The sequence below is a fragment of the Petaurus breviceps genome, unplaced genomic scaffold (genome assembly GCF_028583685.1).
Source record: "Petaurus breviceps papuanus isolate PSGF00001 unplaced genomic scaffold, PetGlider_PUasm1.0 91133, whole genome shotgun sequence".
Lineage (NCBI taxonomy): Eukaryota > Metazoa > Chordata > Mammalia > Diprotodontia > Petauridae > Petaurus > Petaurus breviceps.
Genome location: NW_027187419.1, coordinates 50,377,061 through 50,398,291, shown reverse-complemented (window position 1 = coordinate 50,398,291; position 21,231 = coordinate 50,377,061). Strand labels below are relative to the sequence as shown.

Genomic DNA, 21,231 nt, shown 5'->3' with positions numbered 1-21,231 from the left:
GGAATTGTAGTGCTGCGGGCAGGGGGGCGGAAACCGTAGCTCCCGGCGAGCCTCGTGAGCGCCCTAAAGGGGACGCAAGGCGTAGCCTCGTGTTCTTTGCGTGCTGCCGGTGCCTGCGTGAGTGGCAAGGGCTCTGCGCAAGGTAAAAGTGGCCGAGGTCGGAGACTGAGGGAGAGTTACGATTCAGTTGAATAGGGGCTAAAAGTGATGGTGGGAAGGTGGGTCAGGGCTGCTGTAACCAGTAGAGCATTTAAGGTTGAAGCTGAGCGAGCTGGTACCATTCTCTTGTGGGGTGATGGTGATGGCTGTGCTTCCCTGCGCTTAGATCCTTTACTATGAGCTCCCCCTTCCACCCCACCCCATCCCCACTCCCATACCTAGAAACAGATAAGACGCCGCCTCCAAAGTTCCCTTCTGCCTCCGGCTCGCTAAGTAAAGGCAGGATGCCCTCTGACCTCTTCGCCACAAGTGGCCCCTCCCCCTTGTCTTTTACATTTCCTAGGACTCGAGAGTCTGCTGCCTTATCCGCTCCAGGGTTCCCATCGCTCCAGATCTGTGCTGAGGGACCATGCCGAGGCCACGGAGGAGAGCGGCCGGGTGTGCACCTGAGCCAGGTGAGCTATGCTCAGCTGTCCTGAGCTAGCCTTGGGGCAGCATCCCCGGGGCCCGTCTGCTACCTTGCCTGAAGGCAGCTTACCTCAAGAGCCTTGAGTTGAAGAACTTGAAGAACGGGGTTGTGATGTGCCACAGATTAAAGGCACATTTTGTTCATGGCCTATTGATAGAATTAAGTTATTTTTTTTTCTTACACAGATAATTTTGTGGATTATCTGTTGAAAAAATCCAAGTTAGCAGCAATACTATGAAAAAGTGCCCCAAGTTACTGTTAGAGAAATAGAAATTAAAGCAACTCTGAGGTTCTACCTCTTACCTATTAGATTAGGAAAGTTGACGAAAAAGGAAAAAGAGTTGGAGGAGCTGGAAAACAGGCAGACTTAAGCATACCAGTGACTGTTGGTAGAGCTGTGAATTGGTCCAGCCATTCTGAAAAGCACCTTGGAATTGTGCCCTAAAGTAATTATAATGTTTATTTTTTGACCCAGAGATACTACCATGGTTATACCCCCAGAGACATCAGAGAAAGGAAAAGAAGTCCTGTAAACAAAATATTTGTATAGTACTAAAAAAAAAAAAAAAGGAAACAAATGGATTATCTGGGGTTATCCACAGGAAAATTTTCAGTGTAATGTGAGTTATTATTGTTTTCTGTAGTAATGGTGCTGGTTTCCTACTGTTTTCCATCATGCTAATAAGCTTCTTTACATCCATGAAATGTTTCTTGTGTTTCTGCTTTGTGCAAGGCACTGTATTTGCACTGTGGGGAATACAAAGGCAAGTAATTCAAAGTTTCTGATATTGATTAGTTGACTGAGAAGTATACACATAGCAGGAGTGTCAGAAATGCAATAACAAAGTTACAGGCAAGGTGTAATTAAATTTTAGGGGAGGGAGCAAATCAGGGAACTGAATTGAGATGTGAATTATTGTAGTTAAGTCGTGTCTAGGACTCTCTAACCCCATGGACCATGGCACACCAGGCCCTTCTGCCCTCCACTATCTCTGGAAGTCTGTCCAAGCTCATGTTTGTTGCTTTCATGACAGAATCCATTTCATCCTATTCTGTCCTCTTCTCCTTTTGCCTTCAATCTCTCAGAATTCCAGTGAGTACTATTGTTTCATTATGTGTCCAAACACTAAGCTTTAGCTTCAGTATTTATCTTTCCAGTGAATAGTCAGTTTATTTTTTTAAGAATTGGCTGATTTGACTTCCTTGCTGTCCAAGGAACTCCTAAAATCTTCTCCAGCAGAACAGTTTGAAAGCATCCATTCTACAGCACTCAACTTTCTTTATAATCCATCTCTCAAAGCCATACGTTGCCACTGGAAAAACTATAGCTTTGACCTTTTTGACCTTTGTCAGCAAGATGATGGCTCTGCTTTTTAGTATGCTGTCAACAAATCTAACAGAGCTGACCAAAAATGTAAGAGATCTTGTGAGAAGGGAAAGTCAAAGTTTATATCCTAGCACAGGATGAACAACAGTTCGTCAGGTGTTGGAGAAAGTATAGATTCATGTTTTGAATAAAGGTTAGACTGGGTCTGTCCCTAAAATCCTTTCCAGCTGTGGGAATCTATGATTTTTGACAGGTGGAGGTGAGAGGAAAGAAACAGTATAAACCACTGTTTAGGGATGGGAATGTGCCAGGCATATGCAGGTACAACCTATAGAGCAGTTTGGATGAAACATAGGTGAAACTTAGAGGAATTTTCTCCAGGAGAGAATGCTGGCAAGGTAGGATGCATCAAGAGCTGGGCAGGGGTGGGGAGGGGAGCCTTGAGGACCAAGCTAAGAAATGTAAACTTAACTGAATGGATAGTGGGGAAACTTTGCAGGTTAAATATGGCATTTGTGTGTGGGATGCACTGGAAGGGGAAGAGCTCCTAGAACCAGAGATAGTGCTTTGTTCTTATGAAGAGGTAATTGGACCTGAATTAGAGTTTTGATGGTGGAGATGGAAAGTAGGCAACAGATGTGAAGTGAAAGGCAACGTGCAGATATTGAAGGAGAATGATGAATGAGACAAGGACACTGTAGATTGGACTCATCATTAGGATTGCCTATGTTTCTTCCAGCATGGAAGTTCTGTGATCCTAAAACTAACAGAACTCAGCAACTGATGAATGCTGGAAAAAGGAGTCATGATTTTGAATTTGGCTAGACTCAGAAAATGGTTTTTTACCATTCATAGATCTAGGGAAAGCACAGAAGTTTGTTCGAGGAAGGTGAAATTTGGTTGGGGCATGTTGTCTTTAAGGTGTATATTTCATTTGAAAGCAGATGTCCAGGATGCCCTTAGAAGTCAGGGATCAGAGAAGGAATCTGAGAGTTGTACTTGGAACTCAGTAAAAGCTGTGGAAATATATGAAATTGGCATAGGAGAGGGTTTTGGTAGAAAAGAGGATGGAATCTTGCATAGACCTTCATTTTAAGGGGAAGAATGGAAAAGGAGCCAGTAGAAATAAAGAAGGTTTAGTCAGAGATCAAGGAGAACCAGAATGATGTCATGGGAATCAAGAGAGGAGAGAGTCAAGAAAATACTATGTACAAAGAAAAAGCAAAACCAGACCTTACTGTCAATGAGCTTACATTCTAATTGAGAAACATATATAAATCAAGCTATCCAAAATCCATACAAAATGATGGGAGGTAACCTTATAGGTGATTGGGATGGGAATGGGGAGAGGAGAGAGAAAGATCAGAAAAGGCCTGCTGGAGGGAGTTGGGGGGGAAGGGGGGAAGCATTTCAGCCATGAGGAACATCCAGTGCAAAGGCAAGGAGATGGGAAATTGAAAGTGGTATGTAACACCAAGTAGGTCCATTGAAAGGAATAGAATGTAAAAAAAGGAAAGAAAAAGAAATGTGCAAGTTTGGAAAGAGATAGATTTAAGTGGCAAACAAGCTCACTGTGTTAGGTCCTGTATCCTAGTCATTCAGGAAAATAGTACTGAATTTGCTGACGGGCAGGGCAGGTCATCATTGACCTGAAGCAGCAAATAGAGTGGGGGAGGCAGAAGCCAGATTTCAAGGGTTTTAGGTCACGAAGATACGTAGGCATGGACTGTATCTTTTTAATAACTTGTTGTTGAAGAAAATGTGACAGTGAAGGGAGGAGGAGAGATGTTAGCTTGAATATGTAGTAGGTTCAAGGAGGGGCTTTTTTGGTTTAAGGGTAGAGAAAACCTGTGCATATTTTCAGGTAAAGGGGAAAGAGCAACTTAAAGTGAAAGACTGAAGATGCTGGAGGTCCGGTAAAAATGGAGCAGGGGCCAATAGGTTCAGGAGGACAAATGAGTGGAGTTTGAGTGGAGTTAGAGTTGACGAGGAAAAAGACCACTTGGGTAAAATTTTTCTGTGCATAGGTAATTAGATCCGATTCTTAATAATGGAATAGTACTTTACTCCTGTACTTTCCATAGTGATTTTACATTAATCATTTTAAGCAAATTGGGGTTGGGGTGAGGAGGAGCCAATAGGGTTTCCAGTTCTGTGATGTTATCATTATGGAGAAATCCTCCATATGGAAAACTCTCTTCAGGGATGGAAGTTGTCCGATCTTTAGAATCTTTAAGAGTTGCTTGGGGGCACCTAGAGGTTATGGTTTGCTAAGATCTATCAAAAGCAGCACTTGAACCCAGACTTCCAGAGCTCCTGATTCCCAAGTATATACATACATACACACACATATACATACATGTACCTATATGTACATACACACATGCATATACATATATACATACATACATACATACATATATATATATATATATATATATATATATACACCTCAGTGCCTATCAACAAACTATAATCAGGAAAGTAAATCTGCTAGTGGGGAAAAAAAAATCACAAAACACATTCCAAAGTCAAATACAAAAGACTTACATTTTAATAATAATGAGAGCTAACATTAAAATGAGCTTTTAAAAGTTTGCAAAAAAGCGTTATATAATTATCTCATTTAAGATGACTTTTTTCACCACTTCCTTAGCATGGGAAACTGAGACATGAATTATTCTTTGTTTCTAAATCATTCCAGGGACACAGAATTATAACTCATTATTCTTATCTCTCACCTTTCCTTGCTGAGCACATCATCTCTCTTTCTCTGTCCATTATCATTATTCACTTAACCAACAAGTCTTTGTTGAGCTCTTATATGCCCAGCTATAGGCTCCTGCTGTTAGGGTTGCCCAAAAGACAGATTGTTTTTGCCCTCTAACTACTTATACTCTAGTTAGGGCAATAAACTAGCAATAAAACTGTAAAACAGCATGTCATTTAGTGCCAAATTGTGTGATGTCAACTAAAAAACCTTCCCTTGAACCTGCTACCTCTAATGCTACTCAATTAGTCAATTGTGAAGGATTTACTAAACACAAACTTTGTGCCAGGCAGTCTATGAGATTCTGGGGATACAGAGTCAAAAGTGATACAGTTCTGTACTCAAGCTTATCTTCTAACGGGGGATATCATGCCCACAATATAGGAATATAAAATTATACAAATAATAAATATTTATTATCATTTACATTGTGTTTACCTTGAAATAGAATGCCAATTGCAGTGTCTAACTCTATAGGTAGTGAAGTTGGTAGGTAAGAGCCAAACATCCATTAACTTCCTATTATCTAGAAATGTATCCCCCTCATGCTGTGTCTATGGTCATCTTCCTAATGTACAGATCCTGGACATGTTGCTCCTTAGCTTGGAATTCACAGTGCCACCATGACTTTGCAGTCTTCTCTTTTTTTTTCTTTTTGGAGGGCAATTGTGCTAAGTGACTTGTCCAAGGTCACGTGGCTAGTTTTTGTGTTAAGTGTCTGAGACTGGAATTGAACTCAGGTCCTCCTGATTTCAGGCCAGTGTTTTACTCACTAAGCCACCTAGCTGCCCCAGCAGCCTTCTCTTTTACTGCACAGTTAGCAAGCATTTATTAAGTGCCTGTTGTGTGTCAGGGGATACTATAGTATCTTCTTTATCTTTCCTGTAGCAACCAGAAAGTGTTATCCATACTTGCTGCCTCAATTTTCCCTCTTTCATTCCCACTTTCCCATTCATTCCTTAAACCTCTTGGAATTTGACCTTTGCCCCACTATTAAAATAGTAAAAAATATTAAAATAAAATATTAAAAATTCAATAAATAAAATAAAATTTTATTAAAACAAATCCTTGAAGCTCACTAATGACCTTAACAGTAAATCCAGTGGCCTTTCCTCTCTTTGTCCTTTTCTTTCTTTCTTTCCAACTTTAACATTTGACATGGTTGGCTACCTTCTCCTTCTTGGCTCTTTCCCCTTGCTTTTTTGACATAGTAGAACTCTAATGATTCTCTACCCACCTCACTGACTTGTTCCTTCTCTTTCAGGTTTGGAGTTAGGAAAACCTGAGTTCTAATCCAGCCTCAGTCACTTTCACACAGTTGTGTGACCCTGGGCAAGTCACTTAACCTTTGTTTGCCTTAGTTTCCTCATCTCTAAAATGGAAATAATAATAGCACTTCCGTCCCAGGGTGATTGTGAGGATCAAATGAGATGATATTTGTAAAGCACTTAGCACAGTGATAGGCACATAGTAAGTTCTATATAAATGTTTACTATTATAATAATTATTAACATTATTTGCTGGTGGTGTGGTATAGCTGGAAATGGGGTCAGGAAAAACTTGGGTTTGAATCCCACCTCCTATCTACTGACTGTATGTGACTATGAGTTTCACTTAATTCCTCTAGTCTCAGTTTCCTCATCTTTAAAATGGGGATAATAACAGTACCTATCTCACTTCACAGGTTGTTGTAAGGATCAAACTTATTTTATTTTTAAAAATTCAATGAGAATAAGGTTGACCCATTCCCTTTTGCCTTCCTATTCTTCCCCTCCATTGTAACCATTTTCCCTTGCCTCTTCTATATGAGATCATTTACTCCATTCTGTCTCTCCCCATCTCCTCCCATTATATTTCTTTCTCACCTCTTAATTTCACCTTTTAAGTATCATCCCTTTATATTAAATTAGTCCTGTGCCCTCTATCTATGTATACCTGTATACATATATGCACACATTCACATATGTATTCATACGCTCATATGCCCTCCAATATAGTCATTAACACAGTGAATGGCATATATAGTAAGTGCTATATAAATATTAGTTATCATTATTACTATTTGCTGATAGTATGGTATAGCTGGACATGGAGTCAGGAAAAACCGAGGTTTGAATTCCGCCCCTTATATCTATTGGCTGTGTATGCGACTGTGGCTGTCAGTCTCTAGTCTCAGTTTCTTCATTTGTCAAATTACAAATTTGTCATTTTGTAATATTACCCACCATGCCCATTTCACAGAGTTGTGAGGATCAGATGAGACAGTGTATGTAAAAGCATAGTGCAGATCTTAAAGCACTATGTAAATATCTATTAATATCCCCTTTTTTTATCTCTTGATCCTATTCCCTTTGGTTATGTTCTTGGTCTTTTAATTTTTTTTTTATTGCTTTTCCATGGTGATCTCATCCATTCCCATGGCTTCAGTTAGCCTCTCTATACAGATGACTTACAGATCTTTCTCTCTCCCTCAATCTGTGGGAGTTAAGAAGTCCCTAGTTCAAATTTAGACTCAGATATTTATTATCTGTATGACACTTAACCTCTGCCTCATCTGTAAAACTAGGATAATAATAGCACCTACTTAGGGGCACAATGGATAGAGTTCTGGGCCTAGAGTCAGAAGACCTGAGTTCCAGCTAGGCCTAGGGCACTTAGTAGCTGTGTGACCCTGGACAAGTCATTTAATCATGTTTGCCTCAGTTTCTTCATCCATAAAATGAGCTGGAGAGGGAAATGGCAAACCACTCCAGTATTTTTGCCAAGAAAATCCCAAATGGGGGGCGGCTAGGTGGCACAGTGAATAGAGCACCACCCCTGGAGTCAGGAGGACCTGAGTTCAAATCCGGCCTCAGACACTTAACACAAAAACTAGCCATGTGACCTTGGGCAAGTCACTTAACCCCAATTGCCCCTCCAAAAAGCAAAAAAAAAAAAAAAATCCCAAATGAGGTCACAAGGAGTTGAACACAACTGAACAACAACCCAGGGCTGTTGGAGTTCCCAACTCCTGTTTCCCATGGCCTGTTGGAAATCTCTGCCCAGATGCCCCTCCAGCACCTCAAACACATCATCCAAAACTGAACCTTTCTTCCTTCTAAAGTCTGGTTCTGTTAGTAATAACTTATTTCTGCTGATCATACCACTGTTCTTTCAGTTATCTAGGTAAGTCTGTACTTGTATATGGGACTTTTAAAACCCAAATGTAGGAATTTCTATTTATCCCCAGGAAAGTTTGTTTTATCAGGGGATGGTCCATCACCTGAGTCTGGTAAGAATCATGATTGTCATCTGATGTGCTGGCACTCCCTCTTATCTTTGTGCCATCTCAAGATTTAATGAGTATGTCATCAAGAATTAATGAAGTGGGGAAAAGAACCCACCCACATCCTGTCAGTGGCCAAGGCTCATCCATCTTGTGTCATCACTTTCACATAACCAGTCTGTCCTTGCCCAGACTATAGAATAGCTTCCAAATTGGTGTCCCTGTCCTCAGTCTATTCCCTTTCTGTCCACTGTTTGTATCACCATTCAGGAAATCTTCCAGTTTCACTCTTATGATCTTATCATTCCTCTACTCAAAAGACTTCCTGCTTGCCTAGTGAATAAAGAGGAGACCTTGGATTTATTTTGTATGTATTTTGCATATACTTATGTAAGCTACCTCAGGGAAAGGAATGTTTGATTTTTGTCCCCAGTACCTAATACCTGGCACATAGTAGGCTCATGAGAAATGCTTGGTGATTGACTGATTAATTGGCTCTGATCTTGACATTCAAGGCTCTCTATAACCTGGATCCAATCTACCTTTCTAGCCTTCTCTCCTGTGACTCCCTTGACAACTAGTCATCACCCGCATGGGGTTGGGAGGCCCCCATTCCAGCCCTGCTCATCTCACCTTGATCTCATTGTCATTGTTCCTGTTCCTGGGTTAGATTTCTCATCTTCATCTGTGATGCCTTCCTTGATCCTTCTAACTGAAAGGGAATCTAATCTCTCCTTTGTATTTATCATATTCCTTCTTATAGTTATTTGTATACAATTGGATTGCTTCTTGAGATTAGGGTCCATGTTGTGTGTATCATTGTGTACCCAGTGCCATGCATATAGTTGGTGCCTAATGTTTGTTGAATTGAATTTGTTATCATTGTCATAAATCAGTGAAGAAACATCATTTTGGACCAGGGATGACTTTAGTGGAGAAGGTGGGAGTCAGCTAGGTCTTTAAAGATTTGTATTATATGAAGAGAGTAGGGATTTCCAGGGAAGGGGCACACCATGAAAAAGACAAAGAACTAGGCACAAGCATGGCAAGTCCTTGCTTCCTCTGTTTTTTTTTTTTTTTTTCAGAAATGGAGGCACCATCAGGCAAACGTACCAAGGCCACCAAGACTGAGACCCTAGACAAGCCAGTGGTAGAAGCAGAGACCTGTGACTCCTCAAAGAAGGATAAAGCCACTAAAGGTTGTGGAAATGAGCCAAGTGCTTACTGGCTGATGAAATCAGAGCCAGAAAGCCGGTTGGAGAAAGGCGTCGATGTGAAGGTAAGGGCTGCAGCAACTGGGTCCATCGTAGCTTATAGATGAGAGCTAAACATTTACCAGTCCGGGGTTCTCACCACTTGGACAAGAGAAATGAGAGCAAGGATAGAAAATGCATCTTGCTGAACTTGTTTTCCTCCTCTGTAAAATGGAGATAATATTTGTATTGCCTCTCCTGTAAACCATAAAGCTCTATCTCAGTGTAAGACGGTATGATTAGTTGCTGGGCAAGACTTTATCATCTCATTACTATCTACTCTGTGAACTATAGTGTAACATTTTAATCCTGGTTTGATTTTCCCCTGCCTTCTAACATGCTTCCAGGCATCTTCCTATATCACAGGTTGGTTTGTATTCAGGAAACACAAACTCATTTTTTAAATAATTTGAGAATTTAATTAGGTATGTTTTAGGAAATAAATTATATTTATGTGATAAATGAAATAAGAGACGTGACTCCAATTATTTTATCTTTTGGATTGCCTGTGCTGCTATTCCTGTTCATTAGCAAGGGCAATTAGAGTTGAATGTTTTTGCCCTAATCCGCTGTCTACAGAGCTGCTTCAAAGCAAACCAGAAAACTTGGGGAGAAGCAAGGCTATCTCCCTGCGCTGCCCCACCCTGTCTCCAATCCTACCGGGGCATCCACAGAAAGTCACTTTAGGGTGCCGTGACACCTACTGATAGGATCCCCACCTCCATTTCTGTCTTGGGCAGGAAGCCTGGGAAAGAGCAGTTCATGCTGGAGTCAGGAACTAATAGTCTTATTTGGGAGAAGTTTCCATGTTATCACAGATGCTCTTCTAGCTCTCCTGAGCTGGTCTTGGGGTCCCTGGCAAGCACTTGCTAGCACTAGGCAGCTTTGAAGAAAGAGGATGTGTCAGAGGATTACACGATTGGGGGCCTGGGGCTGAAAGGGGCCTCAGGGGCCATCTATTCAGATTGCCTAACTTTATAGAAGAGGAGGCTGAAGCCCAGAGAGGGTTAAGTGATTTCCCAAGTCCCCACAGCTGTTAGATCAGAAGTAGGATTTAAACCCAGATCTTGACTCGAGCATCACCGCTCTCGCCACCATACCTTACTCTTTCCCTAGGCTTGTGCTTGTGATGGAATCCTAATAAAGCTGCCTCCAGTCCCAATATTCTAACTTCATCGTAGGCCTGGCCCCACTGAACGGCAGGCCCACTGTATCTAGCCCCCTCCCCCACCAATGTCCTAACTTCTTATATGTGCCTCACTGCTCACTATAGCATTCGTCTGTGAACTCATAGTTCTCACAGAACAGCAGGCGTGTCCTTGTGATGGGACCCAGCCACTGCCTCCACCTGGTCACTGCCCCCAGACCCATTCCCACAGAAACAGGTGTGTTCTTGTTCTCAACCGCAATGACATCATCCATCTAGCCCAAGACAGGACCACAATACCTAACTATCCATCTTAACTAGACAGGACCACAATAGCTAGCCAATTGGAGGGCAGCATGACCAGAACGTTTAACCACCAAACCATAGATGGGACCCTTCCTCCATTACCTACTCCCTTAACAAATTCCTCTTGCCTTTTTAATATTAATCATATTACCATATCCTGTGTAAATTTTGATTGTGTTATCAGCATCTTTACCCTATAAAAATCCATCTTTCTCTGAAATTGCTGATTCCTTGACAGGTGTCAATCTCAGTAAATGCCTATACTTGGATTAGAGGTGGTCTGACAATGATCTCTGAGACAGTTCCACCACAACACATCATGAAACCCCAACAGTTTTTGGCATCCCTGGGTTTAAACCACAACACTTGAAGCTTCAATGCCCAAATAGCAGGGCCTACAGAGCTAGAGAAGTGTTTTTCTTTAAAATTGTCACTTTGGGGGTGGCTAGGTAGCGCAGTGTATAGAGCACCAGCCCTCAGTCAGGAGGACCTGAGTTCAAATCTGGCCTCAGACACTTGATCACACTAGCCATGTGACCTTGGGCAAGTCACTTAACCCCCGATTGCCCTGCCTTCCCTTTCCAAAAAAAGCAAAAAAATAAAAAAATAAAATTGTCACTTTGAGAGGCAATGCATTTGTTAGTGACACCCTCATTGATCAGAACATTTTGAGGCCTCCTCTTTTTAATTGGGCTCTAGAACTTAAAATATATTCTTAGGAATATCCTTATACATGGCAAATCTTCATTCTTTTAGGGTTTATTTGATTTTTGGAAATAGCAATAAGACATCTGAAACCAAGTCAGGTGAATAAGGTGGGTAATGAGTTGAATAATCCTGTTTTTAGGAAAAATGGTAAAATGACAATTGTAATTTTGAAACATTGGACATTTGGGCAGAGTCTATACTTGGGTAGGGCCCCAAAGCAGATAGCTGCTTTGCATAGTGAAGGCAACTCACGGGCAGGCAGCATGTGCCCAGAGAGGTGGGGAAATAGGCAATGCTAGGAGGTGGGAGAGGAAGAAAAGTAAGGGAGTATTCAAACTTTAGTTGGTTGACTTAGTGATTTTTTTCCAGTGGCAACCAACTTGTCTTTGGCGAGTATGCCACAGACTGAAGTCTGCTGTAGGGCCCTGTGCCTCTTCCAGTCTAAAAATTAGTCCCTTAGAGACAGACTACATAGGAATACATATAAGAGGGTGGAACATTTGGTTTCATTCCCAGGGTTCCAGAGTACTAGTGATTGCCTGAGTGAGCAAACCTTGGGAATAGGAAGAAGTGGGCCTTGCTTACTAATGTCCCTAATGCCTGTGACATAGGTGGAGGGGCCAGGAGGGCTTTGACAAATTACTTTCTTATATATCCAACTCTCAACATCCTCTGATTATTACTATGTTGCACAGTTTGGCATTGAGGATCTCAAAGCACAGCCTAAACAGACAGCATGCTGGGATGGTGTCCGAAACTACCAGGTAAGGAAAGGGATGTTTGGGATCCAGAGTGGGGAAAAATAGACTTTTTTTTTTTTTTTTGCTGATTATCCTAGATAGCTGGAACCTTTTGACGAAGGCAGTATCTACCTGGGTCCTAGTTATTGTTAGGGTGTTTTCAAACCAAGACCTCAAGATCCCTAATTAAATGGAATCCCCATATGAACCATTTCCTAGCCAGTGTTCAGATAAAATTTGGATACATATTTCTCTTGTTTCACCAGAGAAATAAGCAATTTGTCTTCCTTTTGTTGTATTAATAGAAAGTACCACAAAAAAAACCCACCTATTGTGGATAGGAATTTGACCTCTTGTGGGAGTGTTTCCTAGATGTTTTAAGAAGACAAATGCTTGTTTTTCATCCTGGGACAGGCACGGAACTTCCTGAGAGCAATGAAACTTGGAGAGGAGGCCTTCTTCTATCACAGCAACTGTAAGGAACCAGGCATCGCAGGCCTCATGAAGGTTAGACAAGGTCTGGGGTTGGTAGGCCAGGGAACGATTCCCTCTTCCCATAACTCAGCCTCAGAGAAAAAGGAGGTGAGATGAGAAGGAAACCATCACGTGCCTCCATCATTTAGTCATTTACCACAGGGAGATGGAAAGCCCTACTTGGCTCTTTTTGCAAGACAGAAAAGGGTCAGGCAAGGCAGAGAGCTCAGCTATGGTTCAGTCAGCCCAACCTCAGCCAACAGGTACTTTCCTTCTGTTGAGTGTGAGACCTATACAGGTATGATAAGAGCTTTACCAGGCTATCTCAAAAGGTTATTTAGGATAAAATGTTAACTATATCAGTTGAACTTTTTTATCTGTACTAATTGAAGAGATTATGGTAACTGTATCTGGTTACCTTCATTACTATGTTCGAGTTAGACTAATAGTACTAGTTACCATTGCCTGAGTGACAGAATGAATGGTTTAAAAGTATGCCAGGTGTGACTTAAATTATTCTGAGTATTCTCAATACTCAAATCAGCTATAAAGGACCCATGAAGGAAGATGTTATCTACCTCCAGAGAAAGAACTGATATAAGTATGGATATATACATACTTACAAAATATATCTTTGTCAAGTGGAGGCCTTCTCTAGTGCGGGGTGGGGAGGGAGGCAGTTCAGAATTTAAAATGTTAACAGAAAAATTTTAAAAAGAAATATGCTTGGAGCAAGGTACAATCAGCCTGATATTTAACACTGGACATGGATGACCCCTGCCTAAATCAGGAGCTGAACATAATGGCAGATCATGGGATATGTATATTTTTATTTTCAGATTGTGAAGGAAGCCTACCCTGACCACACACAATTTGAGAAAAATAGCCCTCATTATGACCCATCCAGCAAGAAGGACAACCCCAAGTGGTCCATGGTAAATTGTTCATTCCTTTCTTCCTTGTCCAGGGAGGCATAAGAACAAGTAATGACTTAGTGGGAACACATTAGGACTCCTTTAATAATAAAAGACCGTAAACAAGCACTAGAAACCTTGATTTGGGGGCACAGGAGCCGCAGGGCCCTGCCCACTGAGAGCATGCTGTATCATTTCACAGGGGCTCACTCTATCCGAGACAACAGACAGTTGCCTGGGTGAATCCAGGGGCTGGATCTACTACACCTCACATTCTTCTCTTTTAGGTAGATGTCCAGTTTATTCGAATGACCAAACGTTTTATTCCCCTGGCTGAACTCAAGGTCCATCACCAAGCCCACAAAGCCAATGGTGGCCCTTTGAAAAACATGGCTCTCTTCACCCGTCAGAGACTTTCAGTACAGCCCCTAACCCAAGGTGAGAGCTAATTTATCCTTCCTTATTACACTCATGCCAAAACCATCTGACCTCCAGCTCAGACCTTCTCTTTTCCCTCTTTGGTAGGGGAATTTGATTTTGTCTTGAGCCTGGAGGACAAGAAGCCAAGCTAAATGGAAATGTCTCATTGAAAAGGGAGGACTGTTTCTCCAAGCAAGTCATGCCTCTCTCTGACAAGGAGGTGAGAGGGATTTGGATTTGCTGGTTACTTTTTTCTTCAGGTCGGTGTGTTTGTGTACCTGATAAGTGTTTTTTTTTTTTTTTAATTATTATTAAAACATCAGTATAACAAAGCATTGGATGCAGTCATCTTGTTTCTTAATGGTAAATTGTAAATTCCACCTTGGCTCTCACCTTTGACTGGGGGAAGGAGTCCTGGCTGCTTTTAGACCTTTGCAGAACCAAGAGCTGGCAAAGTGCACGTGACAGAATGGAGGAGGAAGGCTTCCATTGGTAGGTTTTTATCACACCAGCTCTTAAGTTTTCTGTGTTCTGTCTTATCAACAATCACCTCAAGGCATTTTGCCAACATCACTTTATTGATGGAAGGCTGATAACGGGGAAAAGCCAGGGCTTTTTTCCCCAACCCTGTACTGTGTGCAGGTGAGACAGCACTATTAAAGCACTAATTGGTATTTAGCAGGAACTAGGAGGCTGCTTCTTTCCCTTGTGACCAAAGGTAAGGCTGGGCCCCTGCTTATGAGGGAGAATGTTGTGGGACAGAATAGACCACAGAACCTTGCATTCCATGGGCTCTGGAACTACTGTGGCTCCCTTGAATCAGAGAGACGATTAAAACAAGTTTTTTTGTTTGTTTTTTTTGTTTTTTAAAATACAGCCATTGAAAAGACAACAAATTAAGAAACATGTAAACACTGCAGCTGCTTAATTACAAGTTGCACTGCTTGGTTTAGTACCTATGCACTCCCCAGGATGTGGGCACGGGAAAAGTGGAGGTGGGCTACCCTCACAGTGACAGCTGGAGAAGGGAGAGGGGATGAGAAAGAGAAAAGTAAAGATCTGGTATAAGAGCCTTGCCTGTGAGAGAGCCATAATAGGTTCTCCCTCCCCTTCCACAGGAAAATCTTAAAATGGATAAATCAGTAAAGTCAGGAAAGATCTGCACATCGCTGGGGAAAGTGGAGAAGATGACATGGTAGGATACAGAAGGGGCTGCCAGCTATTAGCAGGTAGGCACACTGGAAGTCCTAACTCTGTGTTCTGAAACAGTCAAGACCCTCCTTAGCATGACATTCAGCTTCCCACGCTGTTACCCAGGGCAGTTGAGACTCCCCATGGGGAATTTGTTAATACCACCTTTTTTGATTCAGAATGGGGGGGAGGGTCTTCATTGAGAAAAGGTGAACAACGGCTTTACCTCTGCTCATCTCCAGATGAGGCAGAAAAACCATGTTTGTGTCTGCTGTTCAGAACACAGTGTCAGAGAGAGGGGAATGGCTCTCTTCCCTTTATATCACAGAAACATCCAGATGAGATTTTTTTTTAAAATGGGGAAAACAGCAATAGCCCTAAACTCTGGGCATTCATCTGGTGAAGGTGAAGACTCAATTTGGCAAGCAGAATTACTTAGAAGTTAGGATAGCCACTGTTCTCTGCTGAGGCCCTCCTGTCCTATCCTTTCTTTATAAGTGGGCAAACTAGATTCTAAAGGGTGGTTGTGATTTTCACGGGTTCAAAGCCATGCCCCAGTGTCCCTGAAAAGAGGTAGGAGGCATGGTGGGGGTGGTGGTACTTAAGCACTGGCCAAAGCTGTGCTTTCTAACTCCCATTTCCCTTAAAGGGAAGTGAGATCTTTTGCTTAGGGCTTAAAGGAATTACCCACATTGTTTCCCATACTTAGAGGACCTGTGACCCCTAAAGTGTTAGTGTCAAAACCAGATGTTGGGGCTTAAAAGGATGAGTTGCATGGAGAAGCCAGGTAGTTGTTAGACATCAGTAGTTCAAGAGCAGGCTGACTACTGTGTCTGAAAGACTAGCTCAGAAATCCATTTCTGATAAGTTGCTACCCACAACACTGCCCCCAGCTGAACTTCCCTTTCTAGGCTTGGCTTTGTCATCCCTTTGCTCTGGCTTCTGCTCCATGATCTCAAAGATGATCGTAATTTAAGCATGAGGAAAGCATGTGTTGGAAGGAGAGTGTCTGTGTCTCATTACTGGAATTTATTTTTTTGAGAGGAGGAACAGGCCGGGGCCAGAGAAGAAGAGATGGCTCCTAGTGGTGTCTTACCACCACATCCAAGACTCCCTCTCCCAAAGAGGTAGATTCCTGATCTTGAATTGTTTCTGCCCTTTTTGGGCTTTGCCTGCCTAGGCCTACTTCCTGTCACATTCTTGGGGATAGAAGAAGGGGATGGTATAACTGGGACCATGCAAGATGAAGATCCCAGTGACATTCCTAGCCCCTTGGCTTGGAAAGAGCAGACAGTGAAGGGCCAAAGGACAGTTAAGACCCTGCCAACATTCAACTCAACATACAGACTAACTTTTGCTCTAAAATGCTCTTGGTCCAACAGCCTTCCTGCCAAAGGCAGGATCCTTCACCCCAGGGACTAGATATCTTTGGGGATACGCTCCACCCCCTGCCCTAAATCAGCCCTTGGGTTCTAAAGCTATCTAAGCCTCCTGGGGCTGTAGGCATAGTCCTAGGGGAATGCTTCTACACCCGTCCCCTTCAGGTTCTTCAGAGAAAGGAATTAAAGTCATACATGGAATTTGTTTTTGTTTTCTCAGGTTGTGTGTAAAGTGTCTGCAGAGCGTCACACTCCCCTGCCCCTCCCCCTTGAGCAGCTGGTGTTGGGTGGGTGAGGGGTGAAGCCCAGCAGCTTCTTGGCCCAAAGGCCTCACTGCCGGCTGTTGTTGTCAGACAGCTGGCTGGGGGTCCGGGCCTCAGGGTGGGAAGATGTGCCCTCGAAGCGCTGGGAGGCAATGGCTGCTTGATGAGACATACTTTTTCGCACAATGTCCCCTTTCCGCCATAATACCACTTCCTGTTGGGGACAGGACAAGGTGCCATAAGTTGTAGAACTTTAATCCCTCACCCTCCCCTTTCCACAAATACAGTGTAAAGGGCTTGTTGGAAAGAAGTGGGTGAATAGGGATAGCTGGTGTTTATCTAGTGCTTTACAAATATCGCATTTTATCTTCACATTATCTCTGGGAGAAAGGTGTAATTACTGTCACCATTTTACAAATGAGGCAACTGAGAGGTTAAGTGACCTGCCCAGTCACAAAACTAGTTATGCCTGGTGTGGGATTTAAAATGGCTCCAGGTCCAGCAGTCTGACCTGTGCAGTCCCACATGAGCAGGTAACCAGGAGATCAGAGGGGCTCCAGAGCCCAGAAGCTAATGCTGAGGGGAGAGCACAGGCTGTATGAGCATCCTCCCACTCCCAGGATTGGTCTGAGGAATTCACTGGCCCTACGCAGGTTTGTCCCTTGATAAAACAGTCACCAAGAAGCTCATCCCCTCCACTGGGCACAATGTTGCCTCATCTGTCCCTATCGAGAGCTAGGGTCTGAGTTGCTTGAGCCCTGGGCCTCACCTGCTGTTTGAAGTAGCGTCGTTCCTCTTCATCAATCAGCACCAGGTTCAGGTAATACCGCACTGAAAACTTCTTGTTGATGTCTCTCATGGTGGGAGTCAGTTCATATCCAGCCAGAAAGAGCCTGATTGGGATGGATTCCCCTACAAAGAAGAAGGGAATCAGGGCAAGGGGTAGAGCACAATGCACCTACCCTGGGGAAGGCCCTTATCCCACAGTCCCAGGAAGCCAAGGTGCCTGACACACTGCTTCCTGAGGGGTCAGTCTCCACCACCGGCACTGTCCAGGGCGTGAAAGGGGAAGGAGAAACCCTGTGTGCTGCTGCTCTTTCTGACTGACTTAACTGGGAGAAGGTGAACAGAAGCAGGTGTTCCGGTGAGGAAAGCTTATTGTACAAGTCCCATTTTTATTATCTATACGAGGAGGGGGGAGAGAGGTCTGTGGTATCATTAGAAAAGAGCTGGCCTTGCACTGGGGCATAGAGATCCACCATGCCCTACTGGAAAAGTCAAGGGGGGTATGGGAGAAAATATGGGAGAGAGCAGATTGGAGGAGGGGATGTCCTGTGGAACTGCTCTTTTGGGGTGGTGGGTAGGGGAAAAATGGGGAGAAAATTTGTAACTCAAAATCTGGCGGAAATGAATGATGTAAATCAGAAGTTAATAAAGCTTTTGAAAAATGGAAAAAAAACCTGATAGAATCTGAATGCAGATCCTAGTATACTAGGCTGTATTTTTAAACTTTTTTTATTTTTCTTGTTTTGTTTTGTCTGTTCTTTTTCACAGCATAACTAATATGGAAATATGTTTTGCATGACTGCATATGTATAACCTTTATCAGATTGCTTGCCTTCTCAATGAGGGGTAAACGGATTGGAGGTGGGGCAGAATTTGTAACTTAAGTTTGTAAAAATGAAGGTTAAATATTGTTTTTACATGTAATTGGAAAAAAATAAAATACTAAAGCAAAAGAAAAGAAAAGAGCTGGCCGTGGAGATAGGAAGGATGATGCTCCAGTTCTGCCTCTGACACAGGCCAAGTGACCACAGGTGCAGAACCCTCGAGCACGCTTAAGTCCTGGATTTGAGGAGAAGGTGTGGACCTGCATTGATGGAGGAAGTCCATCACCAGGAATTCTCTATTCCCAAGTTCCACACCTGTTCTCACTATGAGGACTCTCCACCCTTTGGGTTTTATGTGCCAAATGTTAAATCCCAAACTGCTCTCTGTATTAACCAGTTTACTTAACCTACCTTCTGTGAGATAATAAGAATGCTATTTTAAAGTGTTTAACAGTGCCTAAAACATAATAGGCACTGAAGAAATGCTCATTCCCTTCCTTCTCCACTCCTAGTTGGTGTACTCAAGAAATATCTAACTAATGCAAAAACATTGGACTTGGAGCTGACCCTAATTCCAGTTATGCTAAAAGCTAACTTAGTGTTCTTTCAGAGGCAGCTTAAATTCACTGGGCCTCAGTTTTCCTATCAGTAAAATAAGGGGGACTGAATTAGATCTAAGGTCCTTCCAGCTCTAATGACCAGTGAATCTATAATCCTCAACTAAACAAAACAAGAAAGGCAGGGGTGGGAGTGGTCAGAAACAAGCAACCTGTGGTAGTCATTATTTCCTGATTTTGGATTATTCATGTTGCCTTTTCACTAGCATAGAAAACTGATGATGATTGCACAGTCCTAGGGGAAAAAATGAGATGGGAGTCCAAAGAAGAGAATCTTGGTCCCTCCTATTCCTTGCACAGTACTCTACATTTGGTGGGTACTCAACAAATTTTTGTATTGGTGAAGGGGATTCTTAGTACTTCTGCCAAGCGCCTGTTTCTCTATCTATGAGGCATCCATCTGTGAGATAAATCCTTATCAACATAAAAAAGACTAATAAATGGGGTAAATCCCATGAAGTACTAAGAAATCTATAGACTGTAAAAATTTGAAAACAAGATGGAGAGAAAATTATTATAATCAACTTTTGATCATGGTGTCCTAGAAGGTAGAAAAAAGGCATGGGAAACTAAAATTCACAAAGAATCACAAATTCTCCAATTTAATTTTAATTCCCTGTAGCTCTCAATTATATCTGCTTAGCAGAAATTACTGACAAGCATTGTATTTCCCATTCTTAAGTATGGAAATGACCAAAATATAAAGCAGCAAAACCCACAAATGTATAATCATGTGCTGAACAAGCAAACAAGGAAATCCCTCTGCTACAAAGCTGGGTCCTCTAACTCTGCTATACTAGGGACATTTTGAAAATTAAGGTTAGCCAAAGTTTGTTGGTCCATAAAAACTTACCTCTCACAGGTGCTCCATCCATGATCTCATACTTGGCTATTGTGTCATTCTCGTGATACACATTAGGGCCAGTCCCCGTTGTCTCCCTCTTGATGATGTCAATTTCCATATGTTTGATTTTAATCCTCACCAACAGGAAATATATTTTCCCCACAATCACATCTTTCAAGTGGTACCTGGAGAGAGAAAGAGAGAAAGAAAAAGAAAAAAGAAACTGATGGTTAGGAAAACTAACAGTCCCAAAGCTTCACATCTGTCCTATTTTCAGCAGGGAGTTACACTTACTGTTTAAAATGTCTACCCCACTCATATTCACCCTCCTTAACCATCACAGTTACAATGCTATTTCCCAACAGATTCTTTTCCCCAGATTTTCTGAGTTTATTTTCTAAAATTTGGCTTAAAATTCATTCTGTCCAGGAAGTGTCTGTTCTGATTTGGTTCCAGTTATTACTCTCTCTCTCTGCCTCCATCAACATGGCACATAGTCTGCATCAAGTATTCACTCCTGACTCTTAAGAGTCTGGAGGCCAGGAATCAGACCTAGTCTTTCATCCTGATGAGACTCATGCAGTAAAGGATGGTTGTCTCGTATCTAAAGGGAAGACAGGTACATATAAACAAAGGTGTGCAAATCACACTTCCCATGTGAAGCAGACGTAACTGCTGTCATTTTGGAACTTTTCACACTAATTCCTAAAATGTTGCCACTGTGCACAATGTTTCTGGAACTCTTAAAAGTAGTGCAATCTGTTTAAAAGAGTGTTGGATTTAGAGTCAGAGAACTTGGGTCTGAATCATGACTGTTCTATTACTTAGTATATCCTTGGAAAAGTTACTGGCCTTAAATTATCTCATGTATAAAATGGTGTATTTGGGGGTGGAAATGGTGTTAGACTAGAGGATGGATTAAAGAGGGGAGAGACTAGAAGCAAGAAAACCATTCCAGAGGGTAACAGTACAGGTAAGAGGTGATGAAGGCCTGGTAACAGAGTAGAGAAAAGGAGACTCATTCAGAAGATGATGTGGAGGTAAAACAAGTGATTGGATAGGGAGGGTTCTGGAGAAAGAAGGATGTGTTGAGGATTCTGAGGTTATGAAGTGGAGCAACTGGGAGGATGGTGGTGTTCTCAACTGAGACAGGGATGCTTTTAGGGAGAAGATGATGTTTTCCTTTACGGACATGTTGAATTTAAAATTCAGCCAGGCAGCTAGTAATGGGAAACCAAGGCAGTGAGAATTTAAGTGATCTCCCCATCATATAGCTTTCTAAGTATCTAAGGAAGGATGCCAACCCAGGCCTTCTTACCTAAGCTGGAGCACTCTATTAAACCCCAATGGTCAAGTTCTGTTCTAATAGTTAGAC

The 21,231-nt window shown here is 42.3% G+C and overlaps 2 protein-coding genes across 3 annotated transcripts in view; one reads left to right on the top strand and one right to left on the bottom strand.

Annotated features, from left to right (window-relative positions):
• Positions 1-2: 2 nt before the first annotated feature.
• On the top strand, positions 3-14,287 carry THYN1 (thymocyte nuclear protein 1). 2 transcript variants are annotated; one of them, XM_069080121.1, is made up of 8 exons: positions 3-142; positions 503-614; positions 9,076-9,269; positions 12,100-12,168; positions 12,559-12,651; positions 13,458-13,553; positions 13,820-13,970; positions 14,058-14,287. In XM_069080121.1, exons 2-8 carry the CDS (start codon positions 569-571, stop codon positions 14,102-14,104), a joined length of 696 nt encoding a protein of 231 aa, XP_068936222.1. In that variant the 5' UTR covers positions 3-142; positions 503-568; the 3' UTR covers positions 14,105-14,287. The 2 variants fall into 2 exon arrangements, with proteins under 2 accessions (XP_068936222.1, XP_068936223.1); XM_069080122.1 differs by having other exon boundaries at positions 92-218.
• Positions 14,288-15,629: 1,342 nt separating this feature from the next.
• Positions 15,630-21,231, bottom strand: part of VPS26B (VPS26 retromer complex component B) — a 33,686-nt gene continuing 28,084 nt past the window's right edge. Inside the window, exons 4-6 of the mRNA XM_069080119.1 lie at positions 19,866-20,041; positions 17,555-17,697; positions 15,630-16,999 (exon numbers count right to left, since the gene is read on the bottom strand). Coding sequence (XP_068936220.1) covers positions 16,853-16,999; positions 17,555-17,697; positions 19,866-20,041 — 466 coding nt within the window. The 3' untranslated portion in view covers positions 15,630-16,852. The remainder of the gene's footprint in view (positions 17,000-17,554; positions 17,698-19,865; positions 20,042-21,231) is intronic.

What these genes read in the sequence shown, in the direction of transcription:
- THYN1 (XM_069080121.1), top strand. Translation starts at nt 569, where the DNA reads ATGCCGAGGCCACGGAGGAGAGCGGCCGGGTGTGCACCTGAGCCAG. An exon ending in CGGGTGTGCACCTGAGCCAG is followed by an intron (nt 615 to 9,075) that starts GTGAGCTATGCT and finishes TTTTTTTTTCAG; the next exon opens with AAATGGAGGCACCATCAGGC. An exon ending in ATGGTGTCCGAAACTACCAG is followed by an intron (nt 12,169 to 12,558) that starts GTAAGGAAAGGG and finishes ATCCTGGGACAG; the next exon opens with GCACGGAACTTCCTGAGAGC.